Source organism: Pelobates fuscus, chromosome 2 (genome assembly GCF_036172605.1).
Source record: "Pelobates fuscus isolate aPelFus1 chromosome 2, aPelFus1.pri, whole genome shotgun sequence".
NCBI classification, from domain to species: Eukaryota; Metazoa; Chordata; class Amphibia; order Anura; family Pelobatidae; genus Pelobates; species Pelobates fuscus.
The window spans coordinates 203,730,801-203,744,799 of NC_086318.1; the positions used below are offsets into that span (position 1 = coordinate 203,730,801).

Sequence of the window (13,999 nt, forward strand, 5' to 3'; positions counted from 1 at the left end):
CCATCCCCGGTTGCTGAAGGGGTGAAAACCCCTTCAGTGACTTACCGGAGACTCCCACTGGTGTCAGCGGTGGTTTCACGGTCGCCGCCGCTCCTCCCCTTCATTACGTCAGCCGGCGGGGGTGACTGATCCCGCCCGCCGGCTGAGGAGACCTAATGCGCATGCACGGCAATGCCGCGCATGCGCATTAGAGCTCTCCATAGGAAAGCATTGAAAATGCTTTCCTATGGGAAATTGAGCGACGCTGGAGGTCCTCACACAGCGTGAGGACGTCCAGCGACGCTCTAGCACAGAAAACCTGTGCTATGAAGCAGGAAGTGTCCCCTAGTGGCTAGTAGACGGCCACTAGAGAAGGAGTTAACCCTGCAATATAATTATTGCAGTTTATGAAAACTGCAATAATTACAGTTGCAGGGTTAGGGGTAGTGGGAGTTGGCACCCAGACCACTCCAATGGGCAGAAGTGGTCTGGGTGCCTGGAGTGTCACTTTAAGTACAATGTTATTTGTAAGTAAAGACGGCTACTCATATGTGATTGATATTACAAGCTACAAATGCTTTTGCATCCAAAGTAACAATTTCACAGATGTGACATGCCATATATTTTTCCTGAATGCCCTTAAATAGGTTCTTTCACCTAACAGGTTTTGGTTTTGAATTCACCCTTTTTGTCCGTCTATTTACTTTTTTTTATTTTTTTATTCTCCATTGATTTTATAAATCACACAGGAGAGCGCAACCCTGTTAAATTAAAGCTGAATAAAATATATTGCAATAAAATTAATTGGTCGAGCAGCTATACACAAAATAGAGCATTTGCAGTGGGAGGTGATCAGTGGGAGGCTGTCTTGTTTACTATTAGAGGTCAGAGAACAACAGCCTGTCAAACACCAATCCCAATCTACAGCCTCCTTACTGCACAGACACTCTGCCTTATCAGCATTAAGATTGGGCGGGATTTGGCACTGTTAGAATTGTGGACGGTAAACGGCTGTGAAGTCTCTGAATCATTTAAGTGTATTTGTGGTATCTTGGAGACGAGTACCACCACTTGCTGATGTAAGGGTTTCATTTGGGGGGGAAAGGGAATCCTGTTTTAAATTAATACATTGCAGTATTATGCTATGAAAAGTTGTTTTTTTTTGTATCCTTTTTGGTACAAAGTTCACTGTTCTACAGTGTATCAATAGACGCTGCATTCTAACTGCAAGACAGGATTAACCCTTTAAAAATGGTTACCCAGGATTCTTTGGACCCTTGAGCAAGTTTTATGTTTTTGTGTGTAATCACACTTATTGTGGTGCATATGGTTATTATATATATATATATATATATATATATATATATATATATATATATATATATATATATATATATATATAGGTTTTCATACTTTTACTAATCACCTAATTTAAGGTTATCAAATATAGTGCTGACACTCAATTTGCAAATAGATTTTATTTGTAGATGAGAAAAAGGCAATTTTTGGCACTATGTGAAGCAAAGTTTCATTTCATCTCTAAGCCAATTTACCCACAATTCATTAGTAAAAGGAATTCCACTAAAGGGCAAACTGCAGACATCATGGGCTGAGGGGAACAAAATGGCAGACATTGAGATCCAACACAAGGAAGAGAACAATAAATACAAAAAAAAATGTACCAAGGGAGGAAGTATTATTATTAAGCTACAATGGACACCAGGAAAGGAAAAATTAAAGACCATGGTAACACCACTTTAAATTATGATATGCCCTTTTAATAATCCATTCTCCTAGCTAATATAAAAAATATATATATATTTGAGTAGCCTAATAGTCAATTGATGGACCACAATCATGTTCTGCACTATAATCACTTATATACTAAAAGACAAGTGGACACATTCGATTGGCATACTCAGACATTAAACTGAGTGTTTATTATCGTTATAGGGACACTATACTCACCAAAGCAACTTTAGCTTAATAAAACAGTTTTGGTGTAGAGATCCTGCACCTGCAGTCTTACTGCTCAATTCACTCACATTTAGGATTTAAATCCCTTTGTTTATACAGCCCTAGTCACACTTCCCTGCATGTAACATGCACAGACTATCTAAATTCTTCCTGTAGAGAAATATGTTAAAACACATCTGATTGAAAATGAAACCAATTGTATTTCTCGTGCAGACTATGCATAAACAGAAACAAAAGTGGTTTAAAGTCTAAATTCAGATTCAACTTTATTTTCACTGTACAACGTGCATACAACAACAATGAAACACAGTTGGCCTCTGAACAGAAATGCAGAAGCAATTAATAAAAAATAATATATCAAATGTAAACCGCAAAAAGTTTGGCAGTGAGACTGCAAAGGCATGCTCTATACCAGGGGTAGGCAATGTTTTAGTAGTACTGTGCCAAAACAAGATCTTGAAGTCCTGGGGGCCAGTGGGTTCTGAGCTTGCCAGGTATAGATGAAAGTCACAAGCTGCTACAGGCTGCTCTATTCCTGAGCAGATTTCCTTTCACAAGTGCTGAGAGGCAGGGACCTAAGATCATCTCCTCTATGTGCTGCAATGTATAAATTGTGGTTTGTTCCTCACCACATGCAGTCACTGCTTGGTTTGCACTAGCAAATATTTGAAGTCTACTGAGAGGCCAGAGCCTGTGTGTCATAGGTTTCTGATCCTTAAACTATACACCGAAATTGCTTAATTAAACTACAGATGTTTTGGTCAATATAATGTCCCTTTAACATCTGTTTGGCACAGTGTGCCATCAACTCACTTGACCTAGTAGAGTGAAATAAAGTGGTTCTGCTCATTTAACTGAACAGGAGAAAACAAACTGCAGCACCTATTCTTCAAGCTATGCCTTTCATACAAATGTTTAGTAAATTAAACCCTTATGTAATATAATGCAAAGAAAAATATTTAGTCAATTAAATTACCAACCTATCCGTGGGCATACTTTTTTCCCTCCTGCAAGTGTGTTTGGGAATGCACCATACACCTTATTAATGTATTTTTATTTTTTTTTCAACCTTCCTCTAGAGATTTGGAAGTTGAAAAGCCTTTGCTTAATTCTCCCCTCATATAGATATCGCAATGAAAGTGCACTTAATCTTACCCTCCAAAGCTTCCCATTCCAGAAATATGTCTCTAACATCTCAATCATCACAACGTGTGTATTTACCAGCTGCATCTTCAAGTAGGAAAGTTTTTCAAACTACTGCCTCACAAAAATAAAAAATACCTTCATTTATAGTTAGAAATACACCTGAAAAGCAGGTAAAATTTGTAAAACTTCACTGCATTTTAAATTATTTTTTTACACTTTAAAAAAATATGTACAGTGGGACCTCGGTTTACAAACGCCTCGGTTAACATAATTTTCGGTTTACAAATGAAAATCCATTGAAAATAATGCCTTGGTTTACAAATTTGTTTCGCAATACACAATTGCACCTGGAGGTTTATAGCACCGCCCCCTGCATGCTAGAGCCTGTTGGTAGCATGTGGCGTCGAGTGTGGAGGTGTTGGAGCGGCTTTTGCATCAAGTTTTGGTGCCATTCTGGAAATTGTTTGCAGTGGTTTTGGGACTTTTTGGAACTTTTTTGGTGCATTTCTCAAGCACTGGAAAGGTAGGGAAGCTGAGTTTCATCGTTTGCATGCCTTTTATTGTGTGTTCTGCATTGTGGGTTGGTTTCCATGCCAACTCATTTTGACTTATTTCTGACCTCCAGAACGGATTAATTAATTTTCAATGCATTCCTATGGGAAACCGAGTTTCGGTTTACAAATGTTTCGCAATAAGAAATGTCCCGGAGAACGCATTAAATACGTAAACGGAGGTCCCACTGTATATATTTTTTTAATTTCTGGAAAATAAAATTTTTCTATGGTTTCAACATTTTACATCTCTATATACAGGTTTAAGAGGACAGGGATACTGTACTCTGATAATTTAATTTATATAACTATGACTACGGTGTCTCTTTAAGTGTGTGTGGGTGGGGTGGGGGGTGTTAAAATTGAATATAAAAAAAAGTATATAACTAAACAATATGATTAAAAACCTCAGTGGTCCGAAACATTGACAGGGTAGGTTTTGACTATAGTTTGTATACTTAAAGTGAAAGTAAGTCAAACACTGTTCACACCTACAATTCAAATTAGATCAAATTGTTTTGTAGGTATCTATTAGTTGTGAATAATTGTGGGATAAAATTATAAATATTTCTGCTGCTTGTCATATGGAACTTGACATAGTTACCATTTGTAAATAATGCCCTTTGAATCTGAAAAGCTACAGGTCTTTTTAATGCCAGGCTTATTGCTTATAGTAATTCTGCTGTTTGCTACATTTTAGTTACTTCATGCATTCTGCAATTAGTCCTGATTTAGTATTTTGCATTTGGTTATTCTGTGATTATCTGTATCGATGTAATACTTATGTTTACAAAGTTTAGCGGATGATTACGTGAAACAGCCGTGTCCTTTTTTTATTTATTTATTTATTTATTTTTTAAATCTCTTTTTCACAGTCCTTTACATCCTTCTATATCAGGCTTCCCCAAACTCCGGCCATCCAGATGTTGCTGAATTACAACTCCCATGATTCCGAGCCTATCTGTTTCATTCAAAGAATCATGGGAGTTGTAGTTCAGCAACATCTGTAGGGCCGGAGTTTGAGGAAGCCTGTTCTATATGAACCACCTCTCTGGCTCTTGCACCTTGCTCTACACACTAGGTTTCTACTTATTCCTTGCTAGATATTATTTTGCTATGTGCTTATGTTACATTTTATTTTGTGGACCTATTAAAAGCACACATGATAAGCTTTGTTTTTGTTATGTTACAGGTCCTTGCCAGTTACATAAATCCATCTGGGTGTGCAGTAAATGGAGAAACACAGGCAAATGAGGGCAGAGGACAGAACAGCAATGCTCTTCCATCTGTCTTGCAAGAGCTCCTCAGTCAATCCTGCCTCATCCCAGCAATGTCATCATACCTCCGCAATGACTCGGGTAATGATCTAAAATTAGTACTTTCTATATGCAAACATGTAGTTTTAAATCCTTATATTGGTTGTTGTCCGTTGTAAAGCCTATCTGCATTCACATCATATAATTTTAAATATAATTTTTTATATATATATTTAAGATCCGTAAATACTGATAGCCACTTTGCTTGATGACTGCATTTTGCTAGTAAATAAAAGGTATTTTTGCTGTAGTCATGATGACAGCCATGTAGTCATTTGCTGTGTTATTAGAGGAAAAATCTTAAACTCTATTGTGTTGTAATATTCACAAGGATATCTGACAACTGTGGTCTTTTGTAGTACTCTAATTTGCTGTCTTTTATTAAATTTATATATATATGTATATATATTTGTGGTCAGGGAAAAAAGCTGTATAAGTGATAACCATTATATTTACTAAAATCAGTTGTGGTGTGCCCAAACCAACATTCGGGCAGGCCTGTAAAGATGTAATTGTATAAAGGGAGTAGTGGGTGGGGTGACCAGTCGACGTCGGCCCAGTAGGGAGGTAGGTTTAGGTTAGGGGTTTTTATAGGCAGGATCAACCCTTCCCACAACTTTAGGCTCCACTTTCCCATTTGTGGTCAGGGAACAAAGCCGTATAAGTGTTAACTATTATATTTACTAAAGTCGGTTGTGGTATGCCGAAACCGCCGTTCGGGCGAGCCTGTAAATAAAGAGGGCAAAAAGAGTTTTAACAATGCAAACTTTAATACGTATGAAATCGTAATAACAATCATGCAGATGTGACAGTCTAACTTAATTAGCTAACTCTTGAAAAAGCTTGTCTTAGTTCTTTTTCTGGTTGTGGTATGTACCGGGGTGACCAGTCGACGTCAGCCCAGTAGGAGGGAGGTAGGTTTGGGTTTTTATAGGCCGAATCAACCCCACCCAGAACTCCAGGCTCTGCCTTCCCATATATATCTATCTATATCCTTGCAGTCAGGCTATATGAATATATACTTGCCGGGTGCTCAGCCTTGGACTTTAATATCCAGATAGTAGTAGAAATGGCAGCACTCACGGTCTCCAATAAAATTCTTATTTATTTGCAAGATTTAAAACATGGGATCAATGTTTCAGTCCCTGTATGGGACTTTCATCAGGATCATGTTTCAGAGCATTGTAGACATTCACACTTGCATTTGTGTAAATGTTTTTTTCCAAGTGTAAATTTGTACACTTTTTTTTTTTTTCATAAAGGTAATAAGTAATTTAATGGTAGTTTTATATACGGTAGTTAACTTATTCTCTATGTATTCAACATTATTTAATACAATATGTCCTTTACATAAAACATTGAACATGATCATGGTGTGTATGTTTTACATGTTACTCTATACCTAGATATTTTATCTATTTGTTTGTAGGGATCGACCGATTTAATTTTTTTGGAGCCGATACCGATATTCTGTGAACTTTCAGGCCGATAGCCGATAACTTACCGATATTCTGTACATTTACCATTTTGGAAAAAAACTAAAACTATTTCTAAAGGTAAATGCACAAAATATACATGCCATGTGTAGTGGATGCAGTGTGCGTTTGTGTAGTGTGCGTAAAGTGGATGCAGTGTGTGCGTAAAGTGAATGCTTTATATACTAAATGCAAAGTGTGTGTATTTGTGTAGTGTGCATTATATATACACTACACAAACACACACACTGCATTATATACACAGTGTTTGTGTAGTGTTTTATATAATGCAGTGTGTTTGTGTAGTATGCATTATATAAACACACTGAACAAACACACTGCATTATATACACACTACACAAACACACACACAGTGCATAATATAAACAGTGTTTGTGTAGTGTTTATATAATGCAGTGTGTTTGTGTAGTGTGCATTATATAAACACACTGCATTATATACAGTGTTTGTGTAGTGTGTTTATATAATGGAATGTGTTTGTGTATGTATGTAATTGAGGGGGCATTTTTTATTAAAACTTTTTTTTTTTTTAATATTTAATTATTTATTTTTTAGTTCCCCCCTCCCTGCTTGTTACTTGGCCAGGGAGGGGGGATATGGCATTCCCTGGTGGTCCAGTGGCATGTACTAAGCAGTGGGGGCCTGCAGCAAGCTCTTACGTTCCCAGCAGCTCCTCCATCTACTGTGTAAATCTCGCGGCCAGTGTGCCGTGCGTAGTGTTGCCATGGTAACCCGTGGCAACGCTCTGACGGCCGTGGGTCTCGCGAGATTTACACTGCTGAGCTGGAGGAGCTGCTGGGAAGGTAAGTAAACGCTTGCTGCGGGCCCCCAACAAGACCGCCGGGCTCATTACAAGCCCGGCGGTCCTGTTATATATTATCGGCAATATCAATATCTGAATTGGCCGATACCGATATTGCCGAAAATACAGAATATCGACCAGACCGATAATCGGTCAATCCTTATTTGTTTGTCCTGCCTTGTTCTCAGCTTCCATTTTGTAATGACAGTTTGCAAATCACTATAATTTGTTTTTATATTCAGCACCTTTGTTAGTCAAATGTTCTTTATTTTCTTTTTCTTTTTTTTTTTTTATATATATATATATTCAAGTTTGCATCTTTAATATGAAAAAAAAGATTTTTTTTTTACATAAAGGTGCATCATATGCTGGCAGTAGATCATGCTCATGCCAATTGGCACTGGCAGTAAGGAGGAGGGTACTTTTTTGTTTTGCTACCTCAGTGAGTAAGAAGCCATAAGTTGCTGTCATCATGGCTCTCTGGCAGGTGGTACAGTTCATTGAAGTGGTCTGGGTGCTGTGTCCCTTTTGCACTTAGTGCTGCAATGTAAAACGGAGTTACAGAGAACTGCAATGTTTACATTGCAGCTCTACGTCTGCCCTCAGTGGCTGTCTACTACATTAGCCTGTATGCCTCTGTAAATATATACAATATCCAGGGATTCAGATTTTCAGTTTTCTCCTACTAACCATGCTGTGTACAGCATGCACTTTATGTTTATGGCATGGAGTGTTGGTTTATGTGTGTGAGATAATTCAGAGCTAGGTATGTGAAGTGCTAGTGTGTGTAAGCACAGAAATGGATATCTAGCTTGCTCACATCACTTGCTCATTCCTCCCAATGGTAAGGAACATGCAACCTGTTAATGCCATGTAAATGTTAATAATCTTTAGTAACAAGACACTTCGTAATATATTCCACTAGAAAATATACTGTTTTGTGGGGTTTGTTTTACATTTAAAAAAAAAAAATGAAAAGAAAAAATGATATATTATTTATTTTAATTGTGCAAGTTATAACAAACAAGCCTGTGTTGCCACAACAGCAATACCAAGCTGAATATTGTCATACATTTTCAAACATGGCAAGTGGAGGTTCTGCACATTTTTATAATAAAAGTGATATAGCATTTGTCGAAGAAGGTATGCGTGGCATTACATAACTTTTATAGTAGTCAGAAAGTAAGTCCAACACACAAGCTCATAATGGAGCAAATAAACATTCTTTACATAACAGCTTAATTAACTTATGTTAAACTATGGTGCAGGAACCGCACTACCCATCTACTAATTCTATATTAGGGGGGTACGAAGGTATCGTTAGGTCTATTGCTTGGTCTAGGGGTTTAACGCCTGGCTAAGGAGTTGCCTGAGGTATCTGGCTTGTCACAATCACAGGGGGGATAAGTATGCGTTCGGGTGATCATGGAAAGTGAGGATTGGCTACTGTGTTGTGTTCAGAGCTAACCATACTGTGTGGCGTAAACTGAGAAAATATATCTACATAACAGAGTAGGGCTGAGGTAAACAGGTATAGCATGTCTCAGTCGGGGAGTCAAGTGGTGACCGCTGCAGAAGTAGTAGTAGTGGGGGCTTCCGCGGGACAAATGTCACTTTTGTTGGGTCCCTATGGTGGACTGAAGGTTCGGCCACTCGAGGTCTGACTTGATGTCAATGAGTCCATCGGGAGTCCCAATAAGTGTGGCCAATAAGCCCGCTGCTTCCGTCATATCGTGAACTTCATATCGGGCGTATCTGTGGAGGATCAACAGCATGCGAGTCAGTCGCTAGCGGTACTGGATGCCCTTCTTCCCGAGGAGAGCAGTGAATGGTCTGAGGGACCTCCGTCACGCCAGGGTTCCTCCTGAGAGATCAGGATAAAAGGCGAGTTGCATTCCCTCAAATGTATAGGGATCCTGGTCTTTTTGGGCCGTGAGAACTGCTGCTTTATCCCTGCCATTGTGGAAGTGGACCATCAGGTTTTGCGGAGCTGCCGCATGGGCCTTCGGTGATTTAGGGATGCGGAAGCAGTCCTCCAGAGTCATTGACTTGACCTGCCGCGGGCATAACACCACCACCATGAGTCGTCTCAACATATGCGCCAGTTGCTCTGTGGGAATGACCTCTGGGATACCCCTTATTTTTAGATTGTTCTTGCGCCGCATGTCCTCCATCGTAGCAAATCGATGGTCATATAGTTAATTCTGCTATTGGAGTCCCAGGATTGTTTACTGCATAGAAGCTAGCTGTTGCGTGTGCTCTCCGGTTGTGGATTCCACAGCACCGATCCGGCCCATTAGGCCCTGGAGATCCGCGTGTAGATTTGCCACTTCGGCCAGAATATTTTTCAGCAGGTCTTTAAGCACCGCCGTCGTGACTGGAGCTTTGTCAGGGCTGCTAGATTTGGAGGTTGAGGTTAGTCTGACTGGCAAGGCATCCTCCACCTCCCCCAGAGACCTGCTTGCACCTTGGGCCTGCCGCAGGAGGTCTCCGATGTCGAGGCCTATTCAAGGTTTGTCTGGTCTTTTTTTGTTTTTTCGACCCATTTTGTGTCTTGGTTCCCACTCCTGCACCGGTAGTCGCCCCAAGCAGGCAGTGCTGTCAATAATATGGGTTAACCCCTTAAGGACCAAACTTCTGGAATAAAATGGAATCATGACATGTCACACACGTCATGTGTCCTTAAGGGGTTAAACTAGTGTAGTGGCTCTGAGATAGTGCGGCCATTCAGTTCAACCGCTTGGCCACCCCCCCCACGTCTTGTGTTTTTAATGATTATTTTGAATATATGTTTAACCCCTTAAGACCGGAGGGCGTACAATTATGTCCTTTTTAACCCCTTAAGGACCAAACTTCTGGAATGAAAGGGAATCATGACATATCACACATGTCATGTGTCCTTAAGGGGTTAAAGAGGCTCTAAACGCCACCGGGCGTAATTGTACGCCCTCCGTTATTTTTTAACTTACCCGGTCGCCGGCGATCCCAAGCCGGCGATCGCGGTTAGGGGGACTCCCAGGGGGGACACCTCCGTCCTCTTCAGCCCCCCCGGGCCATGTGAGAGTTAGGTCCTTGCGAGGACCTCACAATCACATGGCCGGGATAGCTGGCTGCAGCAATGCCAGCAGGGGGACTAACTGTAATGACAGTCCCCCTGCTGCCTTAAATCAAATAAAACAAAAGTTAATCAAGTGTAAAAAAAAATAATTATATACATATATATGTATATGTATATGTATATATATATATGTATGTGTATATATATATATATATATATATATATATATATATATATATATATATACACATATACATACACACACATACACTGTCTATGTGTATTTTAATATTAATATATATATAATTATATATATATATTGATATCAAATTCCACGTAGACTGATATTGATTAAATATATATAATTATTGTTAGATATATATTTATAATATAAAAAAATGTAAATACGTAAAAAAATAATTAAAAATAAAATATTAAAATATATAAATGTTTTATTTCGTTCTAACTGTATTGTGATATTAATATATATTTATATCAAAATACACGTAGAACGAAATAATATATATATATATATATGGATACATAAATATATACGTATATATCACTATATATATATATATACCTATATATAAATGAAAATATTTTTTAAAAAATTATTTATATATATATATATATATATATATATATATACACGTATATATTAATTCTACACATATATTTCTGTAATATTTTTACATAATTAGGTATCCTAATTAATTACAATTAGCGGGACCTGCCTGACAACCCATGCCGAAAGTATAGGGAATTTAATTTGCTAGCACTATATTTAACCCTATAACTTTCCAAGACACCATAAAACCTGTACATGGGGGGTACTGTTTTACTCGGGAGACTTCGCTGAACACAAATATTAGTGTTTCAAAACAGTAAAATGTATTACAACGATGATATCGCCAGTAAAAGTGACGTGTTTTTTGCATTTTTCACGCACAAACAGCACTTACACGGACGATATTATTGCTGCAATACTTTTTACTGTTTTGAAACACAAATATTTGTGTTCAGCGAAGTCTTCCGAGTACAACAGTACCCCTCATGTACAGGTTTTATGGTGTTTTCAAAAGTTACAGCGTCAAATATAAGGCTTGTGTTTCATTTTTTTTCACATTAAAATTCGCCAGATTGCTTACGTTGCCTTTGTGACCCTATGGTAGCCCAAGAATGAAAATTACCCCTATGATGGCATACTATTTGCAATAGTAGACAACCCAAGGTATTGCAAATGGGGTATGTCCAGTCTTTTTTAGTAGCCACTTAGTCACAAACACTGGCCAAAATTGGCATTTTTTGCATTTTTCACACACAAACAAATACTAACGCTAACTTTGGCCAGTGTTTGTGACCAAATGGCTACTAAATAAGACTGGACATACCGCATTTGCAATACATTGGGTTGTCTACTATTGCAAATGGTATGCCATTATGGGTGTACATTTATTTCCTGGGCTACTATACAGTCTCAAAGGCAACGTAACCAATCTGGCGAATTTCAATTTCAAATGGTAACATGCTATATTTGACCCTGTAACTTCCCAAAACACCATAAAACCTGTACATAGCGGGTACTGTTTTACACGTGAATATTGAATACAAATATGTGTATTTTATTGCAGTAAAAGCAAACAGTATTATGACATTGACAGTTAAAATGTCATGTAGAACTAAAAAAATCTTATTTTCTCCCATTTTTTTTCATATTAAATTATGTTTCATAGCTAAATATTTGATATTAAATGAAAGCCCTGTTTCCCCTGAATAAAATGATATATAATAAGGGGGGGGTGCATTTAATATGAAAGAGGTGAATTACGGTTGGACAGACATATAGGCAAATGCCAGGTTTTGTTTACATTTTGTTTCGTTCACAACGTGTACATTTGGCTCCGTCCTTAAGGGGTTAAATATAAAATAAAGGCTTTACATTCTTCCACGTGCACACAGAAGCTGGGATTAAATGTCTGCCACATATTAGTCATTTCTAAAGACTTGATGGGTAAGGGCCTCTGACATGTGGTGTAACGGTGTGTAGGATCTCAGCAACTTCATGACTGATGAGGTTATTTATTAGAGTGAGAGTTTCAAATTTAAGGCCAGAGTTGCCAAACTGAAAATATAGCTGACTTCCAGATCAGCTATTTTGACCTTAAATTTGAAATTTATTTTGAATTGAATTAAAATTCTTATTTTAGTAAATAGCTCTACATTGTATTTCATTTGATAACCCCCCCTCCCCTCTCCTAGGTAATGTTAAGATTGTTATACTTTTAGGTTGAATCTCTTAAACATAGAAAATAAGTAAACTAAGATGACCGTTGTATTGTCCATTACAATAGCTATTATGTTATTTATATAGCGCCATCAAATTCTGCAGCTCTTTGCAATGGGTGGATGAACAGACTTGTAGTTGTAACCAGACAAGTTGGACACACAGGAACAGAGGGGTTGAGGGCCCTGCTCAGTGAGCTTACATGCTAGAGGGAGTGGGGTAAAATGACACAAAAAGGTAAGGATAGTATTAGACTAGGGACAGTTGCAGAAGAGGAATCAGTCAGGAGCTATTAAACGTTTAATTGATACGCTTTTATGAAGAAGTGGGTTTTTAACGATTTTTTTGAAGGAGTGGAGACTGGGTGAGCATCTAACAGAGGAGGGAAGCGAGTTCCATAGGAACGGTGCAGCCCTCGAGAAATCTTGAAGGCGCGCATCAGAGGTGGGAGTACGGACAGAAGATAGACGTAAGTCTTCAGCAGATCGTAAGGACCTAGACGGGACATACTTGTGTATAAGGGAGGATAGATAGGTGGGAGCAGCATCATGTAGCGATTTGAAAGCAAGAACCAGAATTTTAAATTGAGCTCTATATTTTATAGGAAGCCAATGTAGGGACTGACAGAAGGGTGAGGCATGGGAGGTGTGCGGGCAGACAGGAAGATGAGTCTCGCTGCCGCATTCATTCTGGACTGTAACGGCGCAAGTTGGAAGCACGTAAGACCACTGAGAAGCGGATTACAGTAGTCAGGGCGAGAGGACAGTGGAATGGACCAACACCTTAGTTGCATCTGGCGTTAAGTAGGGGCGGATGCGCGCAATGATTTTGAGCCTGGGCGAGCCTGCGTGGTGGAGCTGATGGTAGCACCGTTGACTTGGAGGGAGACAGACACAGGAGTAACAACACTTGAGGGAGGAAAGACCAGAATTTCAGTTTTGGTCAAGTTTAGTTTAAGGAAGTGGGCAGCCATCCAGTTAGAAACAACAGAGAGGCAGTCAGAGACCCTAGTCAAAAGGGACAGGGAGAGATCAGGAGAGGACAGGTAGATTTGTGTGTCATCTGCATAGAAATTATATTGAAAGCCAAAGGAGCTAATGAGTTTACCAAGGGAGGCAGTATAGGTGGAGAACAGTAGGGGACCAAGGACTGAACCTTGGGGGATAAAAAAAAAGAGGAGTTGGGGAGAAGAAGCCGAGCCAGAGAAAGAAATACTGAAACAGCGCTGGTAGAGGTAGGAAGAGCACCAGGAGAGAGCAATATCTTGTAGACGGATATTGAGGAGGATGAGAAGAAGCTGTTGATGATCAACTGTGTCAAAAGCCGCAGACAGGTCAAGGAGAATTAGGATAGAGTAGTGACCACAAGATTTTGCAGCGAGTAGATC

At 38.9% G+C, this 13,999-nt stretch overlaps 1 protein-coding gene across 1 annotated transcript in view; it reads left to right on the plus strand.

The window, feature by feature from the left end:
- Nucleotides 1-13,999, plus strand: part of BIRC6 (baculoviral IAP repeat containing 6) — a 305,550-nt gene that overhangs the window by 188,818 nt on the left and 102,733 nt on the right. The window contains exon 65 of the mRNA XM_063443109.1: nucleotides 4,846-5,011. Within this exon, the coding sequence (XP_063299179.1) occupies nucleotides 4,846-5,011 (166 nt within the window). The remainder of the gene's footprint in view (nucleotides 1-4,845; nucleotides 5,012-13,999) is intronic.